At 49.4% G+C, this 27508-nt stretch overlaps 1 protein-coding gene across 1 annotated transcript in view; it reads right to left on the bottom strand.

Annotated features, from left to right (window-relative positions):
• Window positions 1–27508, bottom strand: part of SERGEF (secretion regulating guanine nucleotide exchange factor) — a 183775-nt gene that overhangs the window by 125524 nt on the left and 30743 nt on the right. The window contains exon 9 of the mRNA XM_037049962.1: window positions 9459–9625. Within this exon, the coding sequence (XP_036905857.1) occupies window positions 9459–9625 (167 nt within the window). The remainder of the gene's footprint in view (window positions 1–9458; window positions 9626–27508) is intronic.

The following is a 27508-nucleotide window of genomic DNA, read 5'->3' as shown; positions in this document are numbered from 1 at the left end:
CATTTCATTCAACCACTGCAGCCTCCTTCAAACCCTCACTGACTTCAGTTCACTCGCTCTCAACCTCTGTGTGATTTACTTCCACCCTGGAACGCTCAGTTTTCAAGGTCAAATGCAACAAAAGACAGCTGGACAGCTCCTGGGTGAGCCAGGGTGCGGCCTGGGGCAGTTGTAATGCTGCAGAGAGTGGTCAGACACAAGAGGTCACCGGGACTTTAAATCAGTGCTGATGAATTTCCTCTGCTGCGGAGAGAAAGCAAGCCGGAAACACCCTTGCCGTCAGTGCTGACGGCTACCTCGGCTACCTCGACAAGAATTCACACTCTCCAGCACGGCGTGGAGATTGGCTATGGATTACCAAGCAACTGGCCTCCACTGTGTTCAGTGGTTCTGATTCTAAGAAGCGTTTACCACAAGATCCAAGCTGGTCCTAAGATGTCAAGTGATTAAGACAGAAGGGCAGGTATGGTCCACACAACAAATTCTCAGTTGGAAGCCTGGAGTGACTTATATGCTATGAACCCAATTATAATAACTCTTTGGTACAGTACCTGAGAGTTTACAAAATCCATTTTTTACCTCACTTGCATCTTATTTGCATAACCCTGTGGGCACGGTAAAGCAGAAATTACTACTCTTACTTGGTAGGTGAGAAAAGTAAGGCTTGGAGACGTTTTCACTGTCCCAAAGCCATGCGGATTGAAGGTGACAGAGTAGAAAATCCAAACCAAATGTCAGACCTCACACTCTGGCAAGCACCGTGGTCTACCACAAGCGCGAGTTAACTTCACCATCGCCGTCCCACCGAGGCGATTCCTTTCCTCCTGCTTTTCTTCATGAGATACTGACCCAGACTGAGTCTGGAGAGGACCACCGGGTCTCCATCAGACCCAACTACCACCTGGGGACAGCCAACACCAGAGCCCAGGCCCACATTCTCACCAGGACTGTCCAGAGAGGAAGCTGTTGGTGTACAGAGCCAGCAATGAGAAAAATGAGGGCTCTGCAAGCCAGGGTCAAGTCCTTGTTTTGCCACGTGCTAGTAGCACTGAACTTCTGACAGCTTTTGCTTTGAACTTCAGTTTCCTCCCCTCCAGAATGACAGAGGCCACATCTGCCCTACCCACCACTCAGAGGTCAGAGCCAATAGCCATGTCTTCTCTACTCAGGGCAGTTACCAGGCTGTGCTGGAGGCCTCCCCACACTGACCTCATCGGGCCAGCAAGCAACCGGGCCTTCACCCTAACCCAGAAGGCTGAAACCACCTAACAGGAGCTCTCGCACTATCTCCAACGTACCTCTACTGATCATTCCCTTTGCAGCACCTCTGGCCCTAATTATACAAAGATCAATGAGACAGTGACTGCTCCCAAAGAACTCCAAGTTTGATCCAGAGATGGACATATTAATAATTGCTATTTTACTAATCAATGCTGTATTACAGTAGTCGGCAGCAACTTGGTCTTTGTGAATTCTGGGCACCCTGTGCTAGGCGTGGCCCGCAGTAGGATGCGGTAAACACTTCTTGAATAAATAACACTAAGATGTAACATGAGGACAAAGAATACACACACTCCGGTGAAGGCATTTCTCTCCTCCACCGCGAACGCCTGTCTTCGCCTGTCCTCTTTCTACTTTATTCCTGTGTTGAAAGAAAAAGTGTCCTTCCTTCTTGTCAGAACTAACCCATTTGCAGTGATTTCAACCCTGCCTCTCACTCTCAGCTCCTTGGGGCCTTGCTCCAGCTACTCCGCTCCCTTCTGCGTCTTTATTCAAGCTTTTTCTCTTTCTCTCTCTAATCCTTTCTCGCACATTCCAGCCCCGGCCCAAGCTGACAAAAGTAACTCAAACCAGGCTCTCCTTTCAAGTTCCTGAGTTGTTCTCATCCTCCTTTGACCACAAATCTCCTGTCAGGGTCTTCACACCTGCAGCCCGCATCTCCATCACCCTTTCATTCCCTGCATCCCTGCTTCAGCTTCCACCTCAGCTGCTCTCTGAAGCGACACCGCACCCCCCATCACCAAATCCCACAGTCTGCTCTGTCTTTGACCTCCCCGACCTCCTGTTGAAACCTCCTTGGCTTCTGAGACACCGCTGCTCCTGGCTTGCTTGCTCCATCTCTTGTCAATACTCAGTTGACATGACAGTGCTCTCTCTGGCTGCTCTCCCCTGCTTTCCTCTTAATGCAAGTTCTTGCCAAGTCTCCCCTGTTACTTCACATTAGTTCCCTTGAGAACTAATTTAATGTCAATGCTTCCAATTTAGGAAGCCTTTCCAGTCACCATCTCCCAACCCAACCAACCCCCCACCCCACCCTGCAGAATCCAACAGAATAAGAGGGACTGAATATAAGAGAAAACGTCCCCAAGGACACAAGGAAGGGATGGGACCAACATCTTTTCATGTCAGGATCTCCCTTACAGCCTCTGGCACAGTCTGCTTGTCCCGCCTCGAATTTATCTGGGCCCTGCCACTAGCTCACAAGCCCCTGAGACAGGATCTGTGCCACCCTTCTCCGCTCCCCCGCCCGGCTCATGCGCTGCTGGGACACACAGGCATACATAAGCATCTGTTGAGTAAAAGAAGAAAAGCCAAAGATGAATATGCGTGAAAGCACTCAGTAAATCGTGAAGTGCTAAAGGACAGACCATAAAAGCCTCTTCATCCACAGACTTCATAAAAACCGCCTGGGTTGCCTGAGCACATCACAGGGCCTGTTCTCTGGCTCTGCAGGACAGCTGATGCCCCAATGCCTGAAAACGGAAATGCCTGTCCCCAAACTGACCTGGGATGGCGGAGTACAGACTGTGAGGAGAGAGAGAAAAGAGGGGAAGAGGGCCCATACCTCCAGTACCATTCCTTTCATCCACTGTTCATTTATTCAATCAGGAAACATCTACTAAGCACCTATGAGGTGCTGCGAATCATTCTAGACACTGGGAACACAGCCTTGGACAAGAGAGAGAGGCCCTTGCCTTCCTGGATCTTGTATTTCAGTGAGAAGAGATGATAAATATAAATAAAAGAAAAAATAGCAGACAGCAAACAAGTGCTTCTGTGTCACATCCTTTTACCACCTCTTCCAAACAGCACAGCCCTGTCTGGTGGCTCTTTGTCTCTTCAGTGTCCCCACAGACAAATCCAGTCCACTGCTTGCAGGTCTGTTTCGGGTTATTTCTCCTGTTTGGTCAGCAGCTACTGCACACAGGTGTTAGCCTTTCTAATCTCCAACGAACCAGTCTTTGGGTGAACCCTGCTCCCGAGTTTACAGAGCCCTCTAAAACCTGCTGCACCAGGAAGGCTTGGGCTGCCCGGGCCCGTGGTCTCGGGGACCTCCTGCTCCTCGAAGGACAGCAGTAATGCTGCAATCGCTCAGAGAGAGCGCCTTGGAAACGCTTTATCGGGCTGTTTTCAATTCTGTGAGAGCCCTCCGGACTCAGCTGATTGCTGGTGGTAGGTTTCTGTGTTATTTAGGGCACCAAAGTCCCACGGTCTTGACACAAACTTAAAATTAGAAATGCATTAAATATAGGAAAGGAGGAAGGTCATTCAGGAAAGGCAGCCTTCCGGAGGAGCTGCAGGACAAAGATGCCCTGGAAACTTCCAGGTTCATTAATGGGTTTTACACAGCATTCAAGTGGTATTTCTCCTTCAGAAATAACACTGTGGAAAGCGTAGGGGACTGGCTCAAACCTCAGCTAACACAGCTGAGTGAGTGACTCTGCAGGCTAAAAATAGCTCCTTTCCCACTCGTTCTGACAGATTTCACTTAGACCCTGTGCACAGGTTGATCCTCCAACAAACAGTTTTAGTCCTGCAGCAGAATGGGGGCTGATGGCATTCAGGCTGCTTGACAATTACCCAATCCCTGGTTCAACTCTTGTTTATTTCCTCCTTTCCTGCTCCTGCGCCAATGGCTGCGCGTGTGTGCACATGTGCACGTGTACCCTGAGCTCCCTCCCTGGGATTTGGTGCTCCTCAACCAGACGTGGGCAGAATCCAAACCAGCAACATGACTCAGGGCCGGGGCTGCAGCCTGAGCCCAGAGCAAGGCCCTCAGAAACACTGAGAATCTGGCTGCTTGCCTCGGGTCTCCTCAAGTCCTAGCTAGCCTCTCTGGGCCTCAGTTTCCTCAGTTATGAAATTAGGGTAACCATTCCTATTCTGGCCTGTGTGGGGGCAACTGTGCTCACAAAGGCCCCCCATCCAACATGGATGAAAGTGAAACTACCAAGACTTGATCTGCTTGGGGAGGAGAGGTGGCCAATCTCTCAGGGGAGAAAAGCTAAGAGCCCCTTCCTCAATGGGGTTGTAATACACAGGAATACAGGTAAAGCTCATTCATCAATGTCAGGCAGCAAGGATCAAACAGTAGATAACATTTCAAAGAAATCTGAGGGATTAGTCTGAGTCAGTGTCTGTCAGGTAAAAGGGTTGCAAAAACTTTGGGAGACATACTCATTTCCTGCTCAGACCCTCATCATATGAATGAAAGTGCTCTTAGCAAAGCAGCCTTCACAGGACTTTAAGGAACACTTTCTTATGCCTGATCACCCCAGATCCCACTCTAGCCAGCAAGGGGCTGCACTGCCTCCCCCATCATAGGTTTTAGGCTTAAGTGGATTAGAGCCAGGAAGTGCTTCTCCCAGACGGAAATAGGGACTCAGGCTATGTCAGAATAGGCAGGGAGCGAGGGTCCATCACTCCATCTTTGTTGCAGCCCCCCGAGTCCCTCCTTGATGGCCTCCCAAGTGATCGTGTCTGGCTTAGGTTGCCCCTCCTCTGAGGGTCTTACCCGTCATACACTAACTGACCAAGAGTTGGGGGCAGAGGAAGAAGCAGAAGCAGTGCTGCTGCCAGAGACAAACTGTCTCCTTAGTGGCTTGCATTCCGGAGGTCACTCACTCAGGTCTCACTCACTCAGCCTTATCCATGGGGGGCAGTTACAACTCCTGAAGCCAGGCAGAGGGTTCCCAACAGGCCTATTGCACAGCATCACATGGGACTGAATAAGATCACATATGGGAAAGTTATTTTCCTTCAGACAGGTAGTCCTAGCAGAGGACTGGATGGCAGTGAAGAGGTAGGCTAGACAGGTGGCCAGACTGCAGAACCAGGCAGGACCCCAGGAACAGACAGGATCCTCATTGCACCAGCAGTTAAAGCAGAATCAGATTCACGGTGCTGTTCATGTGGTCTCTGCCTGGAATGTTGTCCCATCTTTTCTAAACTCCTGCTCATTTTTAAGAGCCTAGTTCAAACAATACTTCGTTTTGTTAGTATCCTCAGAATAAATCATTCCTTCTTCACTGCTCCCTTGGCCTGTCTAACATACATCTAATAACACTTTCACTCTGTACAGTAAAGACTTATTTATGTACCTGGAAGCTCCTGTAGAGCAGAGACATGTATTCTTTATCTTCCTATCTACCTCTCCGCCCACCAGCACTGTGTGGCCAGCGCAGGTGAGCAGGAAAGGTGCGCCAGCACACACCGAGCCTGAAGGCAGCGGTGGGTGAGGAAGCCAGGTGGGTAGTGTCACCAAGGCCTACCTGCCCCTGGCAGTAAGGGCAGAGCCACAGAAATGGGAGTCGAAACCAAACTGCAAGTCCTGGAGGACCAGGTGGGAGCATCAGACGAAGTCTCAGTGACCTAAACTGGAACAGGAGGCCCTGGGGACAAGGAACAAGGGCAGAGAACAGAGCCAAGGCGAAAAGGCAGAGCAAAAAGCTCAACTGAGACTGAAGCCTGCAACTTCTAGATTGGGTAACACTCTCAAATGTTAGCATTGGTTCACACGCCAAAGATGAGCCAGCAGCTCAGGGTTAAGTGATGTTGGCTACGACACGGAGGGGCTCCAGCGGCAGGAGTCATTACAAACTTAAGTCGTGATCGTTATATGAAATCGGAGTCACAGGTGGAAGGGACTCTTCGATCTGTAAGAAACATTAGGAATCACCTGGTCCAACGTCTCCAACCTACATATCGGGGGACAGAGGTGCAGGAGGAAAGGGGGCTCGCCCAGACTCACTGGGTCGGGGCAAACCAGGCCTAGAACCCAGATCTCCTGACCCTCAATTTAGCCCTTGGCCCTCTGAGGCTGCTCACCCTCGGTCAAGCAGGTCTCCTGATGGATCCACGAACACACCAGGCACCTGGCTCTGCCTGCTTCAGAACCTCGGAGGAGCCCCGACATGCCCACTACGTGAGCACAAACACTTCTGCTGAACTGTAAAATGCAGGCTCCCACCTTTGGTGGAATTTAGAGCCAATATTCCACAGGAAATGTGCAGGCAGCAGCCCCACTTTGGGCTTGGAAAGCAAAAAACTACTGTGGTGCGTATTTGCTGTCAAGGAGCATGCCAACCTGTCCCCGCACACTCTGACATGTGCGTGGGGGATTAGTCCCAATCGCTGTGCTACCCCTGGACTCTTCCAAGGGTGGCTGAGAGGCCCAGTATCCGAGGCAAAGTTGACAGTGCATGAAACATACAGTCTTCACCACTGTGAGGACGTTAAGGGAAGGTCCATCAGGTCCAAAATCTCAAAGTCTTTCCCAGGCCACAGATGAAACACAGCTTGAAAGAAAAATAATGAGACCCTCAGGGAATCAGAAACCCTGAATCTCAGACTTCCAGAACTTCATCCAGGTGAAGATACACATATAAAAGGACATATGCAATTTTACTTCATCTACACACAAAAAATTGTGAGCTTCTGGTACTTCAAGTCCAAGTCCCAGCCCCTTTGTTTACCTACAGTGTGATCCCGGGCCAGCGACTTCCCATTCTGAGCCTTTGCTCCCTTAGTCGTAAAGCTGTGAGTATAACCCGTGCCAGGGCTTTACTGAGAAGATGAAATGATATATAGAAAGCATTTAGCACACTGCCTGGCCCCTAACAACCACCAGGCAACATTGTGTTTATCTGCTTTCTTGTGTTCACAGGAAGAGATGCTTACATCACAGTCCAACTCTACCTACCTGTGCTTTCCCCTCCTGCCTGGCTGTCCCTCTGGACCCTTCTGGGCAGACATCCAACCTGAGGCTCCAGCCCAGACAGCTCACTCCTCCCCCAGTTTATCCCTTAGACATAAAGAAGGCAATTGGTCAGCTAAGGGACACACTCAGGTCCTTGAAGATCAGGAATCATTACCTCAGTTCAAGGCTGTTCCTGACTCCCCAGGTGTCCACACTTCCCTAGCCAAGCTCCTGCCAGGGTAATACCTTGTCACATCCAAGGGGAATGGGGCTGGGAATGGCACTTGGCTTGACAATTGCTCCTAACAGCTTATAGCTGCTCACACCGGTTTGGCTGTGGGCCTCAGGCAAATAGATAAGTCAGACCTGGACATCAACCTTGGAGACCATTTCCAGCCCCAGCTTACCTACAAAAACAGCCTGGAGTCTGAACCTGCAGTGAGACCAGCGAGTATATACAACAGCACCCCAAAGGCTGGAGCAGAGATGGAGGGGAGCTCTGAATGAATCTGCTACAGGCTTCAGAGTGCCCTGCTAAGAAGCTAAATGAGAGTCACACCACGTCAGGCTCTTAGGCTCTATGTCTGCACTGGCCATGCCTGTCACAGCACTGCACATCGTGGCCACCAAAGGGCGCGAAATGGCTTCAAAGGGGAAGAAGACAAGGGGCCCAACAATAACTGAGGAAGTTCCTGCCACATGCCAAGAAGTTTGCAAGTAATCCTCATTCGTGACCTCCTGTGGCAGATATTATTATCCTCATCTTGCCAGTAAAACCAGAGACTCAAAAAAATCCACGAAGCCTCTGTGCCTCTGCTACGCTACCTGATCACGGAGTCCTAGCAAAAAGAGCCTAAAGCCTTACGTTCCCAGCCTCAGCACCTGAACTTACTAAGTGGACAAAACCGGCTTCGATACCGCACACCCCATTCACTGCTGGTGGAGGCGACGTCCTTCAAACGGCATCCAGAGGAACAGACTGGAAGTCGTAAAGGTGCTTGCGGCCTTTGCTCCTGCAGTTTCGACCCCACGACTGTATCTTCATGAAACAACTCAACAGGGTATTCACTGCAGAGTCCACCACAGTGCCAAAAAAATAAAAATAAAAAGGGAACGATCTCAATGTCCAACACTCAAAGAATGACTTAGAAAATCCCAGAACCTTCCAACCATGTAACAGCCATTTCAAATGATCTCAAAGACCAAGAAAAACAAGGCAGTTGTGGTAAAATAACGAAGGCAATACAAAATATTATAAATAGTTTTGTAAAGGATGTAGGGGTGTGGGTGGTGTGCGTGTGTGTATAAAAGAAATGTAATTGGGTGAGGTGGTAAGATTATGGATGGTTTTATTATTACTACTACTACTATTACTATTATCATTATTGCCATGTCCAAATTGCCTTTGCAGTGTTGTTTAGTGCCTTCCAATTAGAGAGAAAGAGAGACAAGACAGACAGACTCAGCACAGCCCCGAGAGAAGGCCCAGGAGGCCCAGGGCTGAGAGGTGAGGCAGAAATGGAGACCGTCCTACATACCCAGGAGGAGGAGGCCAGGCAGGCCCTGGGGGAAGGGAGGCCCTGTAGGTGCGGACAGGGTTGTAATTAGTCTGATGCTAATTACAGAAGTCTCACTAGCTTATTAATTTTTTTTGACAGACTCTGAATGAAAACTGAATTCCTTTATCAAGTCAGCTTGGGTTCAGAGGCACATTTCCTCTGTGGCCATCCTCATTCTTCTCTAAAACCAAGGCTTTTCTTTTTCTTTCTTTTTTTTTAAGAGCAGCAGTAAAGTAAAATTTAGTAACAGAAGCAAGCACACACCCTGGAGAAATTAAGGCTCCTGCCTTAAATGCAGAAATTCAAGACAGTTCAGGGAACTACAGGGGCTTGAATAAGCAAACGAACCACAATGTTTTCTACACTGGGAAATAGAAACAGAAGCACAAAATACTCAGCTCAGTAGTACAAAGGCCCCCGATCAGGCTCCACCCCATCTTTCTGACATCACCTTGCATTCACCCCCACGAACACCCATGCTCCAGGGGTCCCCTGAACACTTCTTTACTCTCCTACCTCCGTGACTCTGTTCGAGCTGTTGTGCCCACCCAAAAAGTCCTCGTCTACAGCTGCCCACTCACGTCTGACCCATCCCCAAGGCAGAGCCCAAAGCCATGTCCTCCTCAAAGCCTAACCTAATCCCTGCACCCTGAACTCATTTCTCACTCCTGAGTGGACCCAGCGTACCTGGAACCTCCCCAAAGGCCTTACACACAACCTGCCCTACAGTGTAATTATCGGGGTAACTGCCTTTTCTACCACTTAAACCACAAACAACTTGAGGCAAGGACTCTTTTCAGATTTCTACGTGGAACCTACCATAATGTCTGGAATATATGCACAGAGTAGGCGCTCGGTAAATACTTTGCTGAAAGACAAGGAAAAGGGATGTGTCGCATCTTTGGAGAGTCACTTCCTACCTCAGTCGCTCCTGTTAAGCAGTGCAGAGACGAAGGCATGCTCTTCTGTGGTCTCGAGCAGCTCGGGGGGGAGCCGTGCTTTACTGGTTTCCAGCCTTCAGGAGACTCCAGCTTCCTCCCTAGTTGACCGTAGTCTGCTCGGCCCCAAGTAAACACCTTGCCAGTTTCTAAAAACAAACATTATTTGAGTTAAGGCTGCATTCCACAGCTCTCATTAATAGGCACTCTTGTAATTTCAAGAGAGAGTGTGAACATTTATTTTAGTACCAACTACTATGTACCAGGAGCCTTTCTATCAGCCTATAAGGAAAGAACGAGTAGCCCTGGCCAGGTGGCTCGTTTGCAGAATCGTCTTGTACACTAAAAGGTTGTGGGTTCGACTCCCAACGGGGCACATACCAAAGTTGCAGGTTCAATCCTAGCTGGAGTGTGTTTGGGAGGCATCCAGTCAATGTCTGTCTCTCTGTCTGTCTCTCTCTCTCCCCCCTTCTTCTCTTTCTAAAATCAGTAAGAAAATATCCTCAGGTGAGGGTTTAAAATAAAACGTGCACGTATCCACATTTTACAAGGGTGGGAAACCGAGGTTCAGCAAGGTGAAATAACTCCCTCGAGACCAAATAAGTGGTGAGCAGCAGAGCTCAACCCCCAACAGAGACTGGCGCTAAAGCCCACGCTCCTGCACTTTTACAGACACGGCCATGGCACAGGGAAAGCCCGCCCACGCTTTATGGCCTACCCACCTCTCTCTCCCCACGCCTCATGGCATGTTGCCCTGATGTCTGTTCTCAGGCTCTTCTCTCTCTCTCTCTCTCTCTCTCTCTCTCACTCCCGCAGGCCCCCCACCAGCCACCCTGAAGTCCCCCGGCTCCTGACTTGCCCGTGTCACAACCTCTTAGGGCCTTACTCTGAGCTCAATTAATGGCCCGTTTCCTGTGTTCTCCCCCTGGTGCAACATCAGGGGCCCTTCCAGAGTCTATGCTCTTACTCAAAGGAGCAATTCCAACAGTCCCCAGGCAAGTGTCTCTGTGTGCTAGGGAAGGGAGTGTGAGAAGGAAAAACGACAAAATCATTTGCAGCCAGAAAAGCATTCAGTTCCCCAGATGCACCACCTGGGAAGCCGGCCAGTGCTGAAGATGATTGAAGAAAATGAAGTTTGGGAAGAGAGAAATGGCCTTTCTTCTCCCAGATAAGAGAAATTTCCCCAAACTCATTCAGTTGTACCAAGTGCCACACTTGTTATTTCAACAGAAATGCAAAATCCGATGAGGCATAGATTATTAACAGATTCTCTGCAATAAATATGCATAACCATGTGCGCTGTATAAAGTCTTTATACATGTTTATTTTAACAAAGAAAAACTTTGCTTAAGAGACAAAACACCAAGTAATGCATATTAAATTCTAGACAAATCTACTACATACTCTGTGTTTAGCATCAAAGCTTCATCTGGCCCCACATTCAACATATGGCTCATAGTGTCAGCTGAAAAACAGCCGCAGACGCACAGGGGAAATGTCAGCATCACAGGCACGTAGGGCTCTGTAGGGCGTGGTTCTAGGGCTCAGTCTCCTCCTGGACACCAACACAGACACCAAGGAGTTCTCAGGGTCCCCGCTTCTGAGCTTCTTCAAAAAGGAGGCAAAATCTGGGCAACCCGTGGGGTAGCAGGCCTATCCCAACAACTGTGAGTGGGCCCACTCAGATGTCCCACCTCATGGCCAACGTACCCTATTCCTCTTCGCCATGGATGACCGACCTTTCCTGACGTGACTCATCTGAGAAACAACGGCTCAACCTTTACAGTCCAGTTCGTGTACCACCAGTTCTGTGAAACCTCTCCTGACTCCTTTGTTCTCCGCAGAAAGGGTGAAACCCACCCTCCCATGAGCATCTTGATTATTGCACCCATCAACTACTATGTTTCCATTCAACAACTGAGAAAATCACAGTTCAGAGAAGCGAGCAGCCCAGGGTCACACAGGTAGGTCACCTCTCCTTCTGCGAGCCCGTGACACCTCCCTACATTGCTTATTCATACTGGTCCACACAACTAGGTAACCACTCAACACTCTGCCTTCACTTCTGTAGGGTTAGACCCAACAAATCCCATGTGCCCAGGACCCAAAAAGCATCCAAAAATGGCAAGTTTTTGATTTGCTGGAGCTGGCTGAGATTTACAACCAGACTACCCTAGCAGGGAGCTTCCCAAGCAGCCAGACGAGGAGACTGTGATTTCTGTAGTGACCCTAGCTTCCTCTGCTGGGAAAAACTGGCAAGGTGCTCTCTGCAATTCTGCAGAAGAATTGTGTTATCACAAATCCCACAGTGAATCCTCTCTTATCAAGTAAAACTTCTTAGAACCTTCTCTGCTATTGATTATTGATTTCCAAGACAGGCAAGGCTGCCAGAATATGATGCCACCATTATTACATCTCCAATAGAGTTCAGCCATTCCACTTACACAGCACTTTTCACTTTCAAAGTGCTTTACAAAGATTAACTAATTAATCCTCACGCTCCCTGGGGAGACCATAGACATTCTATTAGAGACAAACCCAGAAACCAGGCCGGCCTCATGTCCATCCAGCCTCCAGTCTCCAGGCTGTTTGCTCGGTCACATGGCTGCATTTGCTGAAGCTATTTCCCCCCAGAGCACGCTCCGCCCCAGAGAGCTCACGCACGGAGGATGGAGGAGACTCTTTTATCTTTCCTTCTCAACAGACGCTTACTGACCACCTCCAAGGTGCTGGCACATCCATAGGCACTCTCTCAAGTAATCTTCCTAACAATTCTGTGACATATACATTATTAAGCTTATTTTCCAGATGAGGTTAAATGACCTGAGAGGTGAAATGACTTACTTGGTCGAGTGGGAACAACTGCCCAGCCGCGGACTGGAGACTTAAGCCCGGTCTCCTGACTACATGCGGGGCTGGCAGGCGCTCCAACGCTAGTGCAGCCGCCGTCACACGCCAGCAAAACCCCGCCGATGGGACACGTTTGCACAGTGTTTGAGGAGGGGGGAACCCAGATTAGATGGACACGTTCTGTGTACCATCCAGCTTCCCACACTTCCCAGGAGGACACGCAGAACTCGGGACTGTAAGTACTAGACGACAGGCATTAAACACAAGGATTATGACTCTGGGTCACCTGGGGTAAAAGGAAATAATAAATTCACACACAAAAGATGCTCACTCCCGTACTGCAGATAAATGTCTGCCTCAGGCTGAAGCACGCTGTCAAATCTAGGAAGATTCAGATCACAAATGTCACACATGCATCTTTTCCTTAAAGAATTATGTATTACTATGATAAAACAGAGATACAACAATGCCATTCAAAAAGTGTAGGTATGTATCTCCAGATAAATGATAAATGACAAACAGGTCAAAGTAAAGCCAGTGAGCAAGACCTAATTTAAAGGCATGTCCATGCAAGAATTAACAGGACTACAGAGCCAAGAAATGCACACAGCAAAAGATCCCAACCCCAGGTAGAAATCGGCAGGGGCCGAATGAGCAGAATCGACAGTGAGTGCCCAGGGAGCCCGAGGAAGCGTTTCAAGCTCGAACGACCCTGGCAGGCTTGATGGAACAAGTGGCATGAGAGGTGAACTTCCACCTGAGAAAATGAGCAGGCCCTCTAGGAACAGGAAGAGGGGGTGAGCAGTGATGGACATCAAAAGTCACAAGTTGGGGCAGGTGGAGAGAGAGTGAGGTCCATGAAGAAGAGGGACTGGGGGTGGACTCAGCGCCGCCAGGCTGGGGCCAGCCCGAGGGCGATGCCAGGCTCAGAGTCTGGATCTCGGCTTCCGGACCAGGACCCCCGAACTCCCCACCTGCATGCCCCTCCTGTCAGCCACACATGTTTAACCACCACCAACATATGTATACTTATTTATTTGTTTGTTCGTATGCGTTTATTATTTATGTATATTTATTTATTATACTTTAAATATAAATGTGCATTGCACACATTTATAAATTATAAATGTACCCTTACTCAAAAAATGTACAGTGTAAAGCATACTCAAAAAGTAGAAAATTTAACAGAATGAGATTTTTTAAAAATACGTAAAAGGAGTCCATTTCCTCTTCCCATACCATGGCAATTTGGTCTGGCACACTAGACAGACAGGCCATGGGGAGACTGCAGATTTTTGAGCAGGGGTAGAGCCCAATAAAAGGAATGTTCTGGAATGGTGCATCTGGCAAAGGACTGGAGGGCTCCAGTAATAATAATATTCACAGCCAACACTTCCGTAGCGCCTACTCTGTGCCAGGCACTGTCTAAACATTCTCTGTATAGTCTCCTGTTTATCCCTCCCAACAACCCCACAAGACAGGCACCCTTACCTGCCTCATCTTACCCTCCAGGAACAAGGCACTCACCTTGTTCTCAGTGGTAGTAAGTGACACGGGAAGGAAGTAGGGGACATTCTCCACAATAACAGTCTAAGATGCATCGGGACCAAAAGAAGGGCTGGAATCACATGGAGAAGAAGTCAAAATCTGCAAGGCGTGGCACCCAGTTGGATGAGAGAGGAAGGGAGCAGGAGGAGATAAACCGCACCCTGAGACCTCGGGGCTTCCCACTCAGTGGGAAGGCAGTGGTGCCGTTAAAAGAACTAGACAAACGGGCAAAGGAGTTTGATCAGGGTTCCCAGCAACAAGAATCATGGAATGGCCCTGGCTGGTGTAGCTCAGTGGATTGAGCACAGGCCTGCAAACCAGAGGATCAGGGTTCGATTCCCAGTCAGGGCACATGCCTGGGTTGTAGGCGGGTTCCCTACAGGCCAACTCCCAGCAGGGGACGCACAAAAGGCAACCATACATTGATGTTTCTCTCCCTCTCTCCTTCCCCTCTAGAGATAAATAAATAAATAAATAAAATCTTTTAAAAAAATAAAAAATAAAAAATAAAAATAAAATAAAAAGAATCATGGAATGTTCCTTCAAACCAAATGACCGATCGCTTCTGGGACCTTTGGCAAACATCTAATCAAATGGTCAACACAAAGAAGTAAACAAGGAGAAAGACAGCTAGGCACAAGACCCTAGGGAAGGAGGTGGGGCTGTACCCTGAGGTCAGAGGATACTCAGGAAGGTGGGTGGGTGCTGAATACTCAAGGGGGCAGGTGAATACTCAAGGTGGGTGGTGAATACTCAAGGTCCTGTTCTTTATTCTCCATGGGCAGGCAGCCTGGACTGGTGGTAAAGGCAGGTGAAGAGCCACAGCTACAAGCACAGTGAGTAACTGAGCACTTGAACCATAAGGAACTTCCACCCTGTTCCAGGGAAAGGGGCTCCGAAGGTGTTGGGAGGGCAGATTCAGCACAGGGGATACAGTCGGTACTACTGTACTGAGTGTGTACTGTGCTGGGTGGGTCCTTGAATTATTGGGGGAACACTTTGTAAATTACATAATTGTCTAACGCCTGTGTTGTACACCTAAAACTAATATAAAATAATATTGACTGAATGTCAATTGTAATTGAAAAATACAATTTTAAAAAAGAAACCAAAAAGATAGACTACATTGTAATACAAAGAATGATCCACATTTTCTTAACAGATTTGACCCAAAAGGGAACAGAATGTCACTGAAGATATCACAATGTTGGTAGCAAATAGAAGTGGATGTGAGCAAAGGAACCCCCACAGGTGAGGCGGAGAAAAGGCCATGCAACCTCTCCGTCCCCCCCAGGTAGTGCTCGAGGAAGCGGCGAGGCCTCTGGAGCACACACTGTGGGGGACACTGCTCTCTGCCTGTGCGTTCACTATAATCCCTGTGTACAAACACCAGTTACTCTCAGGGCGATTAATTCTGAGTCCTCACAGCAGTGATTTTCCAACCAGCGTGCTGCAAGAATTTTGAAAACATGCGATACCTGACTAATTTAGTCAGGGGCACTGACCTCTTTTCCCTTAGATAGTCCAATAAAAAAATGACAACGGCCAACACAACAGCCGTCTGGTGTGAATGAATCAAAATTATACCTATTTTCTGGTAAGATAGATAAAAAGAAAGATTTTTTGGATGTGCCATGAGATGAAAAGGTTTGAAAATCGCTGCCTTTGAGTCTAAGAACCTTGTTTCTGTAACTCATCCTTCCTTCTGCCACATGGACAGAGAGATGCTGGAAAAAGGCACTTGGTGACAGTAACCAGGACTGGTCACACAGAACGAACTGCCGGAGCCACCCAGCTAACCTTCCGTGCCAGGAGGAGAGAGCCCGGAGCTCGGGCACTGGAAGCGGCAGCACCAGGCCGCTCTTCCCCAAGGCCTCTGTCCTGCCTCCCTCAGTCCCAGGCTGTCTCCACTACCCGACCCCGCTCACCTAGTCATCACTGTCACTCTCTCCAGCTCTGCTGAGCCCTCACCCCGGAGCAGAGCCCCTGCGCAGCCACCTCAGAGAACCACGTTCCTCACCTTGGGGGCTCTGATGTCAGTTTATAATCAGAAAGACTGTCTGACTAATGTGGGTCTCCCCCTCCACAGAGTCAGCCCTATGATAACAGGGGCTCTCTGCTTTTGCTCAGCCCTATCTCCAAAAATAATGCCCAGCACAAAGTAGGTGCTCACTAAACATTTGTTGCCTAAATGAACAAATGAATCTACCTGCTCCTTGCTCACTGCTGCTGAACTGTATCATTCACTGGCTCCATCTTGAGCACATTATCCCATATCTGTAAAAGGGGAATTGTAACATTGACCTTCGGAGGTTGCTGCAAGGACGCTGTTGCAGAAAGTGTGTGACATGTAATAATAAATGTTAGTCACCATTACCGTTACTCTCCCCGACTGAACACCACAGCCTGGTTATCAAGGCTTTCTGTAGTTCCACCCACAGTTTCTACCAACTCATCAAATCTTCTCAGGCAGCTCCCATCCACCGATGTCTTATGGTCAACACTCTACTGATAATCCAAGAAAGGGAAGAAAGAGCGCTAAAGGCTGGGCCATGAAATTTTGGATTTATGTTAGGATTCACACATAGTCTCCAGCACATCAGAGGCTGCTGCAGTACCGCACAGTGCAAATGAATTAAAGCTAGGGAAAAGGAAAACAGGAGAAGAGGAGAGCAGTGGAAAAGCGAGGCAAAGCAAGGTGAGCTGGAAAGGGAGGAAGCTTTAACCAAAAGAGTCCGAACACCCGGATCCTGATCCTGGCTTCTCTTCTGGGCTACGTGACCTTGGGCAGGTCCCTTCTGCTCTAAGGGCTGAGATTTCCTCGTCCATAAAATTAAAGCGCTGGAATAGATGACCCGAGACAGCTTCCTGATCTAAACTGTGATAAATGGTGTCTAAAGAACTTCAGTGTCAAAATGAGCAGTGTATAATATAATGTTTCTGGCACCCTTGGAAAATTTACTCTGACCAGTGTCCTGAAATAAAACATCGACTTTAAACTCAAAGACCACACACACAGTTCGCAATTTAAATAAAAATTGGGACATGACTGCATATGTAAACATTTTTAGTAAAATTTCCCTAGTCTCGAAAGTCGTATTATGAACAATATCACATAATAAAAAGTTTGGAATTTTTTGAAAAATTAACACAGGAATAAAATTGCCAAACACAGGCTCTCTGACTGACAAAGTGGGGAAGCAGCAGCAGCCTGCAAAGAGAGTGAACAAAAAGGTAAGGAACAGGGGAGAATTTATTTATTGAGAGGTGACGCTAACGCTCTACTTTCGGCACTGCTATTAAGTCATACAATTTAATCAACCCTTAATAATTGGTGTGAGCCCCACTTTATAGGAAAAGAAAGAGATCGCATAGGTTAAATGACTCGCTCAAGATCACAAAGCTAGTGAGTGGTGAAGCCGCAATAATCATGGCAATGCTAACACAAATAGCTGGTATTTTGAGGGCACTTGTTTCATGCTAAACTCTTAGTACATGGCTTGTTGCATTAGTCCACAAAAACACCCACTGAGTATGGATTATTATGATCCTCAAATTACGGGTGAGGGAATCAAAGCACAAGTGAGGTCAAGTCTCGGGCTCTGAGTCCACAGCCGTCAGTGGCAGAGCTCACAGGGAAACCAGAAGCCTGGCACCGCAGTCAGGACGCCCAGGTCTACACTGCAGAGGACACATCACCTTTCAGAGTCACAGTGCCTCTTCACAAGAGAACACTTCCAAGGACTTCTGGAGGTTGTCCAAGGTCACGGGAATGCATGAGTAGGCAAGGGGCACAAAGAGAGCCTGCTTGGCAAAGATCAGAGCCCCAGAATATGCCGGGTGTGCCACACGGCTGCTCCATTTTCACCACTGACTTTATTAGCTGTCAAATCGGAGCACCAGTGAGAGAAGTCAAGGCAGTCCGCATCCCGAGGAGCCCCCAGATCAGCTGCACACCGGACTGTCTGTACCCACAGGGGTGGGGCTTCCCGGAAACAAATGAATGCTTTCTTCTCCCAAAGCGGTTGAGAAGATCTCAGCAAGCCCCAGTCCTAGTTCATTTAGTAACTCCCTTGCCTTCCACACAGTGCCTCCCTCTAAATACCTATGTTCTTCAATGCTGGATGGCTGCCTCACTGTCAAGGGCACACTCCGCTCCCTACCTCCTGGCCTTAGGGTCACGCCAGCCCGCAGTGCTGGTGAGCCTGCAATGCTGGCAGGCTTGCTTGTTCCACCTACAGAGCCCCTCCTCACCCTGCGGGGCCTGACTCCAATGTCACTGCCTCCCATTGTCCCCGTGTCAGAATGAGCCACCCCTTCCTGGAGAAGCCACTGGCATGGTACTTGTATCTCTGTTCCAACAACTATTCTAGGCCACCGGATGTAAGATCATTTGACAACATGTCTTCTGTTGCCCTCTGTATTAGTCAAGGTTCTCCAGAGAAACAGAACCAGTGGGATATACAGAGAGATTCAGAGGGACCAGACTCACATGACTGTGGGGACTGGCAAGTCAAGAACCTAGAGTCAATGTCTCAGTTCAAAGGCTCTCAAGCAGGAAGAGCTGACGTTTCACCTGGAAAGCAGGAGTATCCGCTCTTAGGAAGGGTCAGCCTTTTGTTCTATTCGGTCTTCAACTGATTGGACGGGGCCCTCCCGCACTAGGGAGGGCAATCAGCTATACTCAGTCTACCTTGTAAATGTTAATCTCACCCAAAAACAGCCTCACGGAAGCACTCAGAATATTGTTTACCAAACATCCAGGTGCCCTGTGGCCCAGTCAAGTTGACATACAGAACTAACCATCAGATCCATTAAAAAGTGACGGACAGGGACCCTTTCTCTCTGCATCCTCAGTGCACCTAGCACGGGGCCTGACCAGGGCGGCCGCTCATGGTTTGCTGAAGGAAAAAGGAGTTGCCGGCATCGCTCTTACCACGCCACCAAGGACCTTCCCATGCTACTCCCCAAAGAGAAAACAAAACTGAGGAAAATAAATAATTTTTCCAAGTCACACAGGCTACTCAGAAGCAAAGCTGGGCATTCACCATATTCAGCAAACCATCAGGTGCTGTCCCAGGTGCTCAGGGCCATAGCGGTGAACAGACAGACAAAACTCCCTTCAGAGAACTGAGAGTCTAGCGCATGGAAGACAGGCGACGGACAAAAAACTCATAGACCATATCCCCTGGCAAATGACTGTAGGTGTTACAGAGAAATACAACATAGGGAAACAGAAAGGTAGAGGAGGGGAGGGAGCGGAAGCTCAGCACCCGTGCCCAGCTCCCCACTTCCTGTCTGGAGCTTTTCCTCCAGCACATGATCTTTTTTAAAGGGAGAATCTTACATTGTACAGACCTGGGCCAACTCTCACTACCTCTCAGGACTGTGATGAAAAGGGATCCAACACACTCGAGCACATTCTGCAAACTCTGAACATGGATGCTCATCATAGGCTATGACCATCACTCTTTCTCTGAAGTCAGTCTGCAGGGGGCTGTCCGGAGAGGCTGGACCATCCCCAGAGGCTGGACCGTGAGCCCGGCTCTGGGGGAGGGCTGCTCTGGCTGAGTTAGTTGCTTGGGCTTCCTGCTCCTCCCAAAGCCCAGCAACACATCAGGCTGCCACTCACACCCAGCAGCCACTTAGCACCCGAGAAAAACTCCTGACTGAGGCCAGTGCCTCTGCAGATGTTTCCCAAGTCATCTCACATGCAAACGCCAAAGCATCTTCGCGCACACTTTTAGACTCTTATTAATAACATTTTAAAATGTAGATTGCTGCCTAATGTTAGCTGCGTAATTAAAAAAAATAATCCTGCTGCTCTCCCTCCAGGCAAGAAAGGAAACTATATACCTCGGGGCTTCTGCAGCTAAGAATCACACCCTGCAGAAAAGCCAGTAGGAGGCTCAAGGAGGGAAGGGAGGGTGGGGGGAGTTGAAGCCAAGAAGCCAGTCTACTCCCTAGATTTTAGAGAAAAATGAAAATGAGGCCGAAGGAGGAAAATGATGTGCCCAAGGACACATGTGTATTTTGGCAAAGCCGGAGCCAGAATCCCGGTTTCCTACCCCCGAGCAGACTCTGACAACTGCCCCCTGGGGAGAGACGAAAGGGGGAAGGCAGACTGTCAGTTCTCTGGTTCTCCGAGGATACGCCTCTTCCCTATGTGATTCTCCTTGCAATGAGCACTGTTCACCTGGAGAAATAGCCGTGAGTTTCAGGTGTTCAAGGGAATTATAGGAACAAGGTTCTTTTTTTTAAGATGTTTTTATTTATTTATCTTTAGAGGAGAAGGGAAGGAGAGAAGGAGAGAAATATCAATGTATGGTTGCCTCTCATGAGTCCCCCTGCTGGGGACTGGCCTGCGACCCAAGTAAGTGCCCTGACTGGGAATCGAACCGCAATCGTGTGGTTCATAGGCCTGCGTTCAATCCACTGAGCTACACCAGCCAGGGCAGGTTCACAGTTCTTTATACTCCATTTAGAAACACAGATAGTGACAGCAAGAAGGGATCTCAGGGCACCCTAACCCTGCTGCCTGCTTCTAGATGGGAGAAGTGAAGCCCAGTAAGTACGGTGACTTATTCACCCAAGGTCAAATAGTAAGAAACCAAGCAAAACTAGGTCCCACTCAGGCCACCCCGACTTCTAGTACATCCTGTCCACAGCTTCTTGGGAAAATGCCAGTCAACCCCCAAAGTTTCCATTGCTACCTGCAATTTACCAAAGGCGTCCTGGGCTCCTTGGCCGGGAAAAACAGAGACAGGTGAGGTCCACATAGTCCCTCACTGTCAATCTCCCCAGGGTGGCTTTTTGGAAGGCCACGGGCTCAGTGACTGAAAGACACACACTTCTACCCCCGTCTCCTCAGGGTTCTCCTCTCCCCACCTAGAACTGCTGTCCCTAACCCAGACTTCAGTTACGGTCCATTGCGAAAGATCATCAGCAGTTTCTATCTCTGTAAAGTTACAAAAAAAGAAGTTAAAAAAAAAAAAAAGGCCAAGCACTGCACCCAGCTGTTGGAGAGGCCGTGTTTCCTACTGATGATGATGACTCACAGCCCCCGAGCTGGAGGCAGGAGCTGGAAATGAGAGTCAGCAAGGGAAAGCCGCGGTTCACAAGCACGCCTGGGCCTGCAGAGGAATGCTTGCTTGAGTTCCTTCAGTGAACCCCCAGTACCTGGCTGTGGGAACACAGCGCCCCCTGCAGACCACCATGAGGCCCTGCAGAAGCAAGACCAGAGGCAAAGGGTATAATGGAGCCAGCTTTCCTGCAAAACCCACCATGGCATCAAAGTCATTATGTTAACAAGCCAAGGGATCCCACAACCCCCCAGAAATACTATTTGAATCCTCAGCTTTCAAAGAGAAACTGGTTTCTGATTAATGGGAGGCCCAAATTAGGATCTTCAAGCAGGGGAGACAAAGGTTGGCCCCGATCTTTTGGTGTAAATAATTCGCCTAGGTGCAGCAGCAAGGAGGGGAGGGAGCCTTTCCCGGGATGCCAGTTCATGGTCAGCCAGGGACAAGGCTTTGGGACGTGACTTTGGGTGGTGCTTCTCAAATTTCTTCTAACCCCACCCTTGGGAACTCTCCCAGGTTCCTCCTGAGAGGCGGGTATAAAAGGCCTATGGGAGACCTAACAGAGCTGCGCTCACAAATAAGGGAGCGTTCTCCCACCCCACACGTCAGGACGCTTCCAGGGAGAGAACTGAGCCGCAGGACAAGGTCAGGAAAAGCACACGGAAGTGACGATGTCCACTCCACTCCAGGGGTCTGGGGGTTTGCCACTTGTATCAAGCAGGGCAGCCACAAGCACAGCTAAAGGAGGACACTGGGAAGAACCATTACGATCAGGCATCCAGCAGAGAAGGCAGACACTCAGGAGACTTGGAGTCCCGATAATTTCAATGTCAGGGGCTGGGGGAGGCTTGGGATCAAAGTCCACTGTCAAAGCTGGGGGGCCATGTGACAGGCGCTGAAGTTCTATTCAAATTGCTCCCTGGAGGGTCACAGCTTGTGGTCTGAAGGGCCACCAGTCCAGACCCATGGTGGCACAGCCTGTCTTTCCTTCCACATCTGCCGATTTCTCCCCTCCTTTGCTCCCTGCTCCCATGTGTTCCTCGGGCACCAGAGCAGCACCCTTTATCAGCACCCGCCTTCTGTAAAAACCTAACACGCTTTAAGACTACCTGTGACAGCCTTCACCTTCAGTCAGTCACACCAGACACAGTAAGGACCAAAGCCACAGAGCCTTCCCTGGAGAAGCTGACTTCTCCACGGCCAGGGACTGGGAAAGGCATCTGCTGCACAGGATTTTTCATTTCAAGGGAACAGCTCCAACCCAATCAGCAGAGCACTGTTACTATGGACCATCTGCCAGGACCCGGAAACAGCCCTGTTACATAAAGGGGCTGGTGTAATGAAATTTATTAAACTGGATTCTTCCTCTAGACAAAGTCCTTGAAGTGTCTCTTAGGAGGGGCCGTGTGGGGCACTGGAGGGGCCCAGATCCCGACTCTGCATCTGGCAGCTGTGGGACCATCTCCCTGAGCTTCTGGGTTCTCAGGTTACAAATAAGGATGAAATAGCCTTTTTCAGCATTTTAATTCCACGATTTAATATTGTTTTCTCCAAAATGGCCAAAAAAAAGTAGGCTTACTTTGATATTAGTTTTGTACTGTAGAGTTAATTTTGTTTAAAAAAAAAAAAGCAAGGCCTTCATATTTGTGGGCTTAAAGGAGACAAGTGGTGGACTGAGCCACAGACGCTGGGGCTGGCGGAAGGAAGTGCACAAAGGAGAAACCGAAGGTTATAAGCTTCTATCAGCCCAGGAGGGAAAGGCCCAAGCCATTCTCCAATCATTTCCCCGGTGGCAGTCTGACCCTGCCTGTGCGCACCGTCGTCTCCAGTTTACAAACTGCTTTCACATCCAGGATCTCCCTTGGGCCTCACAACACCCTCGACGCTGGCAGGGCGACGTCACTGACCTCCGCTGCACACTGAGCAAAGCAAGACTAAGAAACGAGGTAGGGTGAGTCCACGTCCCTTAGCTGCTCTTTGCTCTTCTCCATGTAGATAAAATGGGAGTGAGCCATAATGGGCAAACTGGGTAAGGATGAAATGGAGGATTCTGTAAAGACCTGGCGAGATGCCTGGCACAGAGCTCGTCCTTGATAAATGTGAGTGACCATTCCCGTGCACCTCCATCTCCTCAGGGCGGTGCGGGGGGAGCCCCAGAGCGGCTCATCCGAGGCTCCTGAGAAGTGCTATAAGATGGAAGGCCTCCTAGGTGGTGGCTTCCTAGGTGACCTTCCATGTGGCCGAAGACAACTTCCCAGAAGGCAGCCCCATGAGCCAGATAATGCCGGTCCCTACCAATCTCGTGGACTCTAATAACTACCCCAGCTCATGGGGGATGGGGCCCCCAAGAACCCGAGCACCTCAAAATCAGCTAAAGATGAGAACTGAAGCAAAACACAAGCCTGCAGCCTCCACAGGGGAGCCTTCGAGAGCCACCCAAGACAGGCTTCTCCTTCCCTGATCATGTCTGTCACCTGCCCCTCCCCACAGAAAGGTCACTGTTCGTCCACTGCTCCCAGAGCAAAGCCTGGATAAGGACCCGTGCCTGTCACACTTGCACGTTTCCAGCCTCTTTTCATTCTGTCTGGCCCCGGGTTGAGCAAACTGCACCAGGGTGCACTTCCCACTTCTATGCCTGGAAGGTCCTCCCCTAACCTCTGCCTAGTCCACAAATATTTGTCCAGTAACAGAGGGAAGGAACGAAGGAAGGAAGAAAAGTGTAAATGAGTGGATGACATAACATATCCCTATGAGGCATGCAAATTAGGGAGTATGACTCTTCATTGAACGGATGATGATATTCAGGCCCACAGAAGCTAAATGACTTGCCCAAGATTGCTTGGCCAACAAGCAGCCAAATTAGAACTTGAACCTGGCTCTTCAGGGCTACTTTGGCCATGTCAGGCTTTCTCCTAAGGCAGAAAGTCACTGTCCTATTAGGAAAAAGCTGACCCAAGATTCCTCAAAATGGACCACTTCCACCTTGGCACACATCCGAGAGTACTTGCAGGCCCTGGCTGTCACTATGGTTACTGAGAGTTCCCGTGAGACAGGCAAGGTCCCCTGAGAAAGGGCAAGCACAGTGCCATCTGTCAGGAACCTAAAATGATGGCAAAGTTACAGCCTGGTCACGTAAAGCTAACTTTCAGAGAAGCTCCTAGAACAAATCAATCCGACCAGGAAAGAGGAAGAGGATCCTTGGATGGAAACAGAGCTCTCTGCCAGGGACCTGAGCCCTCCCCAGACCATCTGGTGAGCTCGCAGCACGCTGCCCCCAACCACCGTGGACAGACAGGGAAGGTGGGGCACCCGTGGCAAGGCCTAGTCGACTTGCAGGGGCAAAGCTGGCCCCCCAGCCCTGGGGTACCAGGCATGGCTGTCAGCCTCAGGGAATGAGGCTCTCGGCCTGGGGCTGCTCCAAGAAGGTGGGAAGTGGGCAGGGCCACAGGCTGGGTCTCCTCAGCACAGCCACTGAAAACAGCACAGCGTCTGCACACAAAAGTGGGAGCTGCCCCTGGCTCTGGCCCTCCCTGAGCCTCTGCCCCACCCTGGAGAGAGCCAGGGGCAAACACAGCATAGCAAATTCCTAATCCCATGGGTCTCGCATATGGCGAGGAGACAGGGACAGCAAGGAAGTAAACAATGACGACACTATGGTTTCAGGCCATGAAAACTGATATAGTGAAAAACAAAGCAGGCGGGAGAAGAGTGAGGCTGGGACAGAGCAATGGTGGCTATTTCCAACGGGGTGGACAGGGCAGCCTCTGTGAGAGGGGACGGATGGGCAGCAGGCAATGGAGTGTGGCAATAGCTCATGGGGACCAGAGAGATGAGTGCTCCGGGCAGAGGGGACTGCCAGAGAAAAGGTACCTCACCTCTCAGATACTAGCCCTCCCTCACAGGGTTGTGAGGAGAATGTAAGTGGCGGCACCTGGCAGGGCCCCTGCACCTGGCGAGTGCTGGGCAAAGACTGGTTCCCTGCCCTACTCTCACCCCAGGGAAATGTTTTTAAAAATTGTGTTCAACCAATTGTGCTAACTCATGTCTTATTACAGTGTGCTTCTGATAAGGCCCTGGGCTGCCCACGTGTGGGGCATGGGAGCTGTGAGAAGACCCCCGGCAAAGGTTCCATCACACACAGCCTGACAGGAGGACCTTGGCCTGAAGGAGAGCAGGGCAGATGGGGGGAGCAGCAAAGACAGTGGACACTGCCCTTCCTGCAGGTGGGAGGGTGAAGATCAGTAGGACCAGACACTTGAAGAAACCAGGGGTGAGGCAGAAAGTTAGCTCCTGTCCCCTTGCCTTCCTTCCTCTGGCTCCCTGGCCCAGGGCCCAGGCCCCTGTCTCCTGACTCATAGGGCAACCAGCTAGAGGCCAAACCAATCTCAGTTCTTCTCACGAGCAAGGAGATAGCCGGGTCTTAACTCGTGGTGATACCTTAGGTAGCCCCCTTCCCTCTCTGGGCCTGAGTTGGCCCATCCATAAAAAGAGAGGAGGACCTAGGTGACGCCCAGGGGGTCCTCTCAGCTCTGACCTTGCTAATTCTGACTCTGGATGCTGGCCCTACCCACCTCACCCTCAAGGCTGTCTGTCTGCCCATTGCTGCCATCTAGTGGCCCTCTGTGGCCAGCTGCACTTGGCTTTAGCCAGACCCCTGTCAAGCCCCCTTACTCGAAGGCACCTATTTCTAAGAGTGAATCCTGCTTCTGCTTCAGCCTGACACACACTGCACCTCTCTGCACCACAGATCAATGGATATTCATTGCCAAACAAACCAAAAATAACACCAGAACTTTATCTCTCTAGCTGAGATGACACACTGCAGCTGAGAGTTTGACCTCCCTACCCAAAGAGAGGAAGTGACCTGCCCAAGGTCACACAGCTGCCTGGCTTCCAGATCAGTGCACAATTCCACTTTACCAAAATGCTTAGGGCTGGTGGGCACCCTGGAAACCAAAAGTAAAGTCAGCCCGGGCCAAAAAAAAAACACAAAGCCTTTGAAAGGTGGGAAATAAACTGTCAGGATTCCTTGCAAATCTCAAGAAATGGTAAGATCGGGCATGTGAACATGTGAGCAATGCTTGCAGAAATCCACTGGAAATAACAAAGAGGAGGTGCCCAGGGTATCTCCTGACTTTGGAGGACCTCAATCACAAGGACACCTGCAGGTCTGCCATAAACCAGCCTCCAAGCCGCCCCTGCAGCCTGGATCCTGGGCTAGGCAGCCCACCAGAGGATACAAAAGACACTGGTGTAGCAGCATGTGTCTGCATGGGCTTCCCCCACCCCACAGGAGATTCTCTACCTCCAGGCCTCTCAGCACCTGGCCAGAGGAGCTCAGTAAAGGTGTATACAGGCAGATCCCTTAGATTCTTATGTAATCATGGGGGCTGCCTGTGGACTCAGCTGACTACCCTCTTGCTCTGTCTACAGCCTAGACCAGAACCCTACAGTGCAGACCCTGCAGAAAACATACTGTAGGTCACTTGCCTTTTCTGGACTCTATTACCTCACACCTGCAGCATAATGGGGCTTTCCTGGATGATCTTCAAGGTCCTTTTAATTCTAGAATTTGAAACCAAATCAAGGCTACTCTTCACCTGCAGAGCAGATATGAGAAAGGAGGAAGTAATCAAACAATGCTTCCCTCTAGTGGCTAAATCCTGTCACTACACTCTCTCAGCTCAGCCCTACCACTGAACTCCATTTAATCCCACCCTGAACTCAACAGAAATGGACTTGCAGGTGCAAGGGGGCGGGAGAAAAGGCAAGGAGGCCAGCCTCCAGAAACCAAAGAGGCCTCTGAGCAGGTTCCACACTATTGGAGAAATTCTCCATCCTTAGGAACAACTGTATCTTGGAGCTCAAAGGACATTTTGTGACCTCCCAACTCCATTCAGATAAGGAAACCAAGGCTCAGGGATGTTCTGAAGGAACTTGCCTGAGGTCACAAAACTGACTCACCACAGTGCCAAAAATAGATCCCCCCTTTCCTGCCTCCTTCTACAGTCTCTTGCCTCTTTCCCATTCAACCTCCCAACTGAGGCCCATGGAAGTGATTTGTCAAGGATTTATACACAGGAATGGATGGCAAAGAGGCCATCCCTACACTTAGGGGCAAGGAACTTTATTCATTAGCTTTAACATTTATGGGGGATAGAGTCAAGCTGGAAATTACCTATGAGCATAAAAAATATAAAAGAAAATAAAATTCATTCATAATCCCCCCAATCAGAGATAATATCCTGGCATATTTCTTTATAGTCTTTTCTATGTAAACATCCCATTTTAAAGAAATAGAAGTCACTGTGTAGTAACTTATTGTAATCTACTCTTTTCACTCACTATATCATGAGCACAACCCTCTATCATTAAATGTCGTCTGAAACATTCTCATTAACGACTATACATTCCAAAATAATAAGGTACATTTAACCAATCCCCCTAGAGTTTCATTTGTTTCCATGCATATGTTTTTGTCATTATAAATCAGGCAACAATGAATGGCAACATTTTAAATATTCTAACATCCGTAATTATTTCCTTAGGCCA

The sequence above is a fragment of the Sturnira hondurensis genome, unplaced genomic scaffold (genome assembly GCF_014824575.4).
Source record: "Sturnira hondurensis isolate 20B ecotype Veracruz unplaced genomic scaffold, ASM1482457v3 Scaffold0006505, whole genome shotgun sequence".
Lineage (NCBI taxonomy): Eukaryota > Metazoa > Chordata > Mammalia > Chiroptera > Phyllostomidae > Sturnira > Sturnira hondurensis.
The sequence above is the reverse complement of the archived record's forward strand: the minus strand, read 5'-3'. Positions and strand labels throughout refer to the sequence as shown.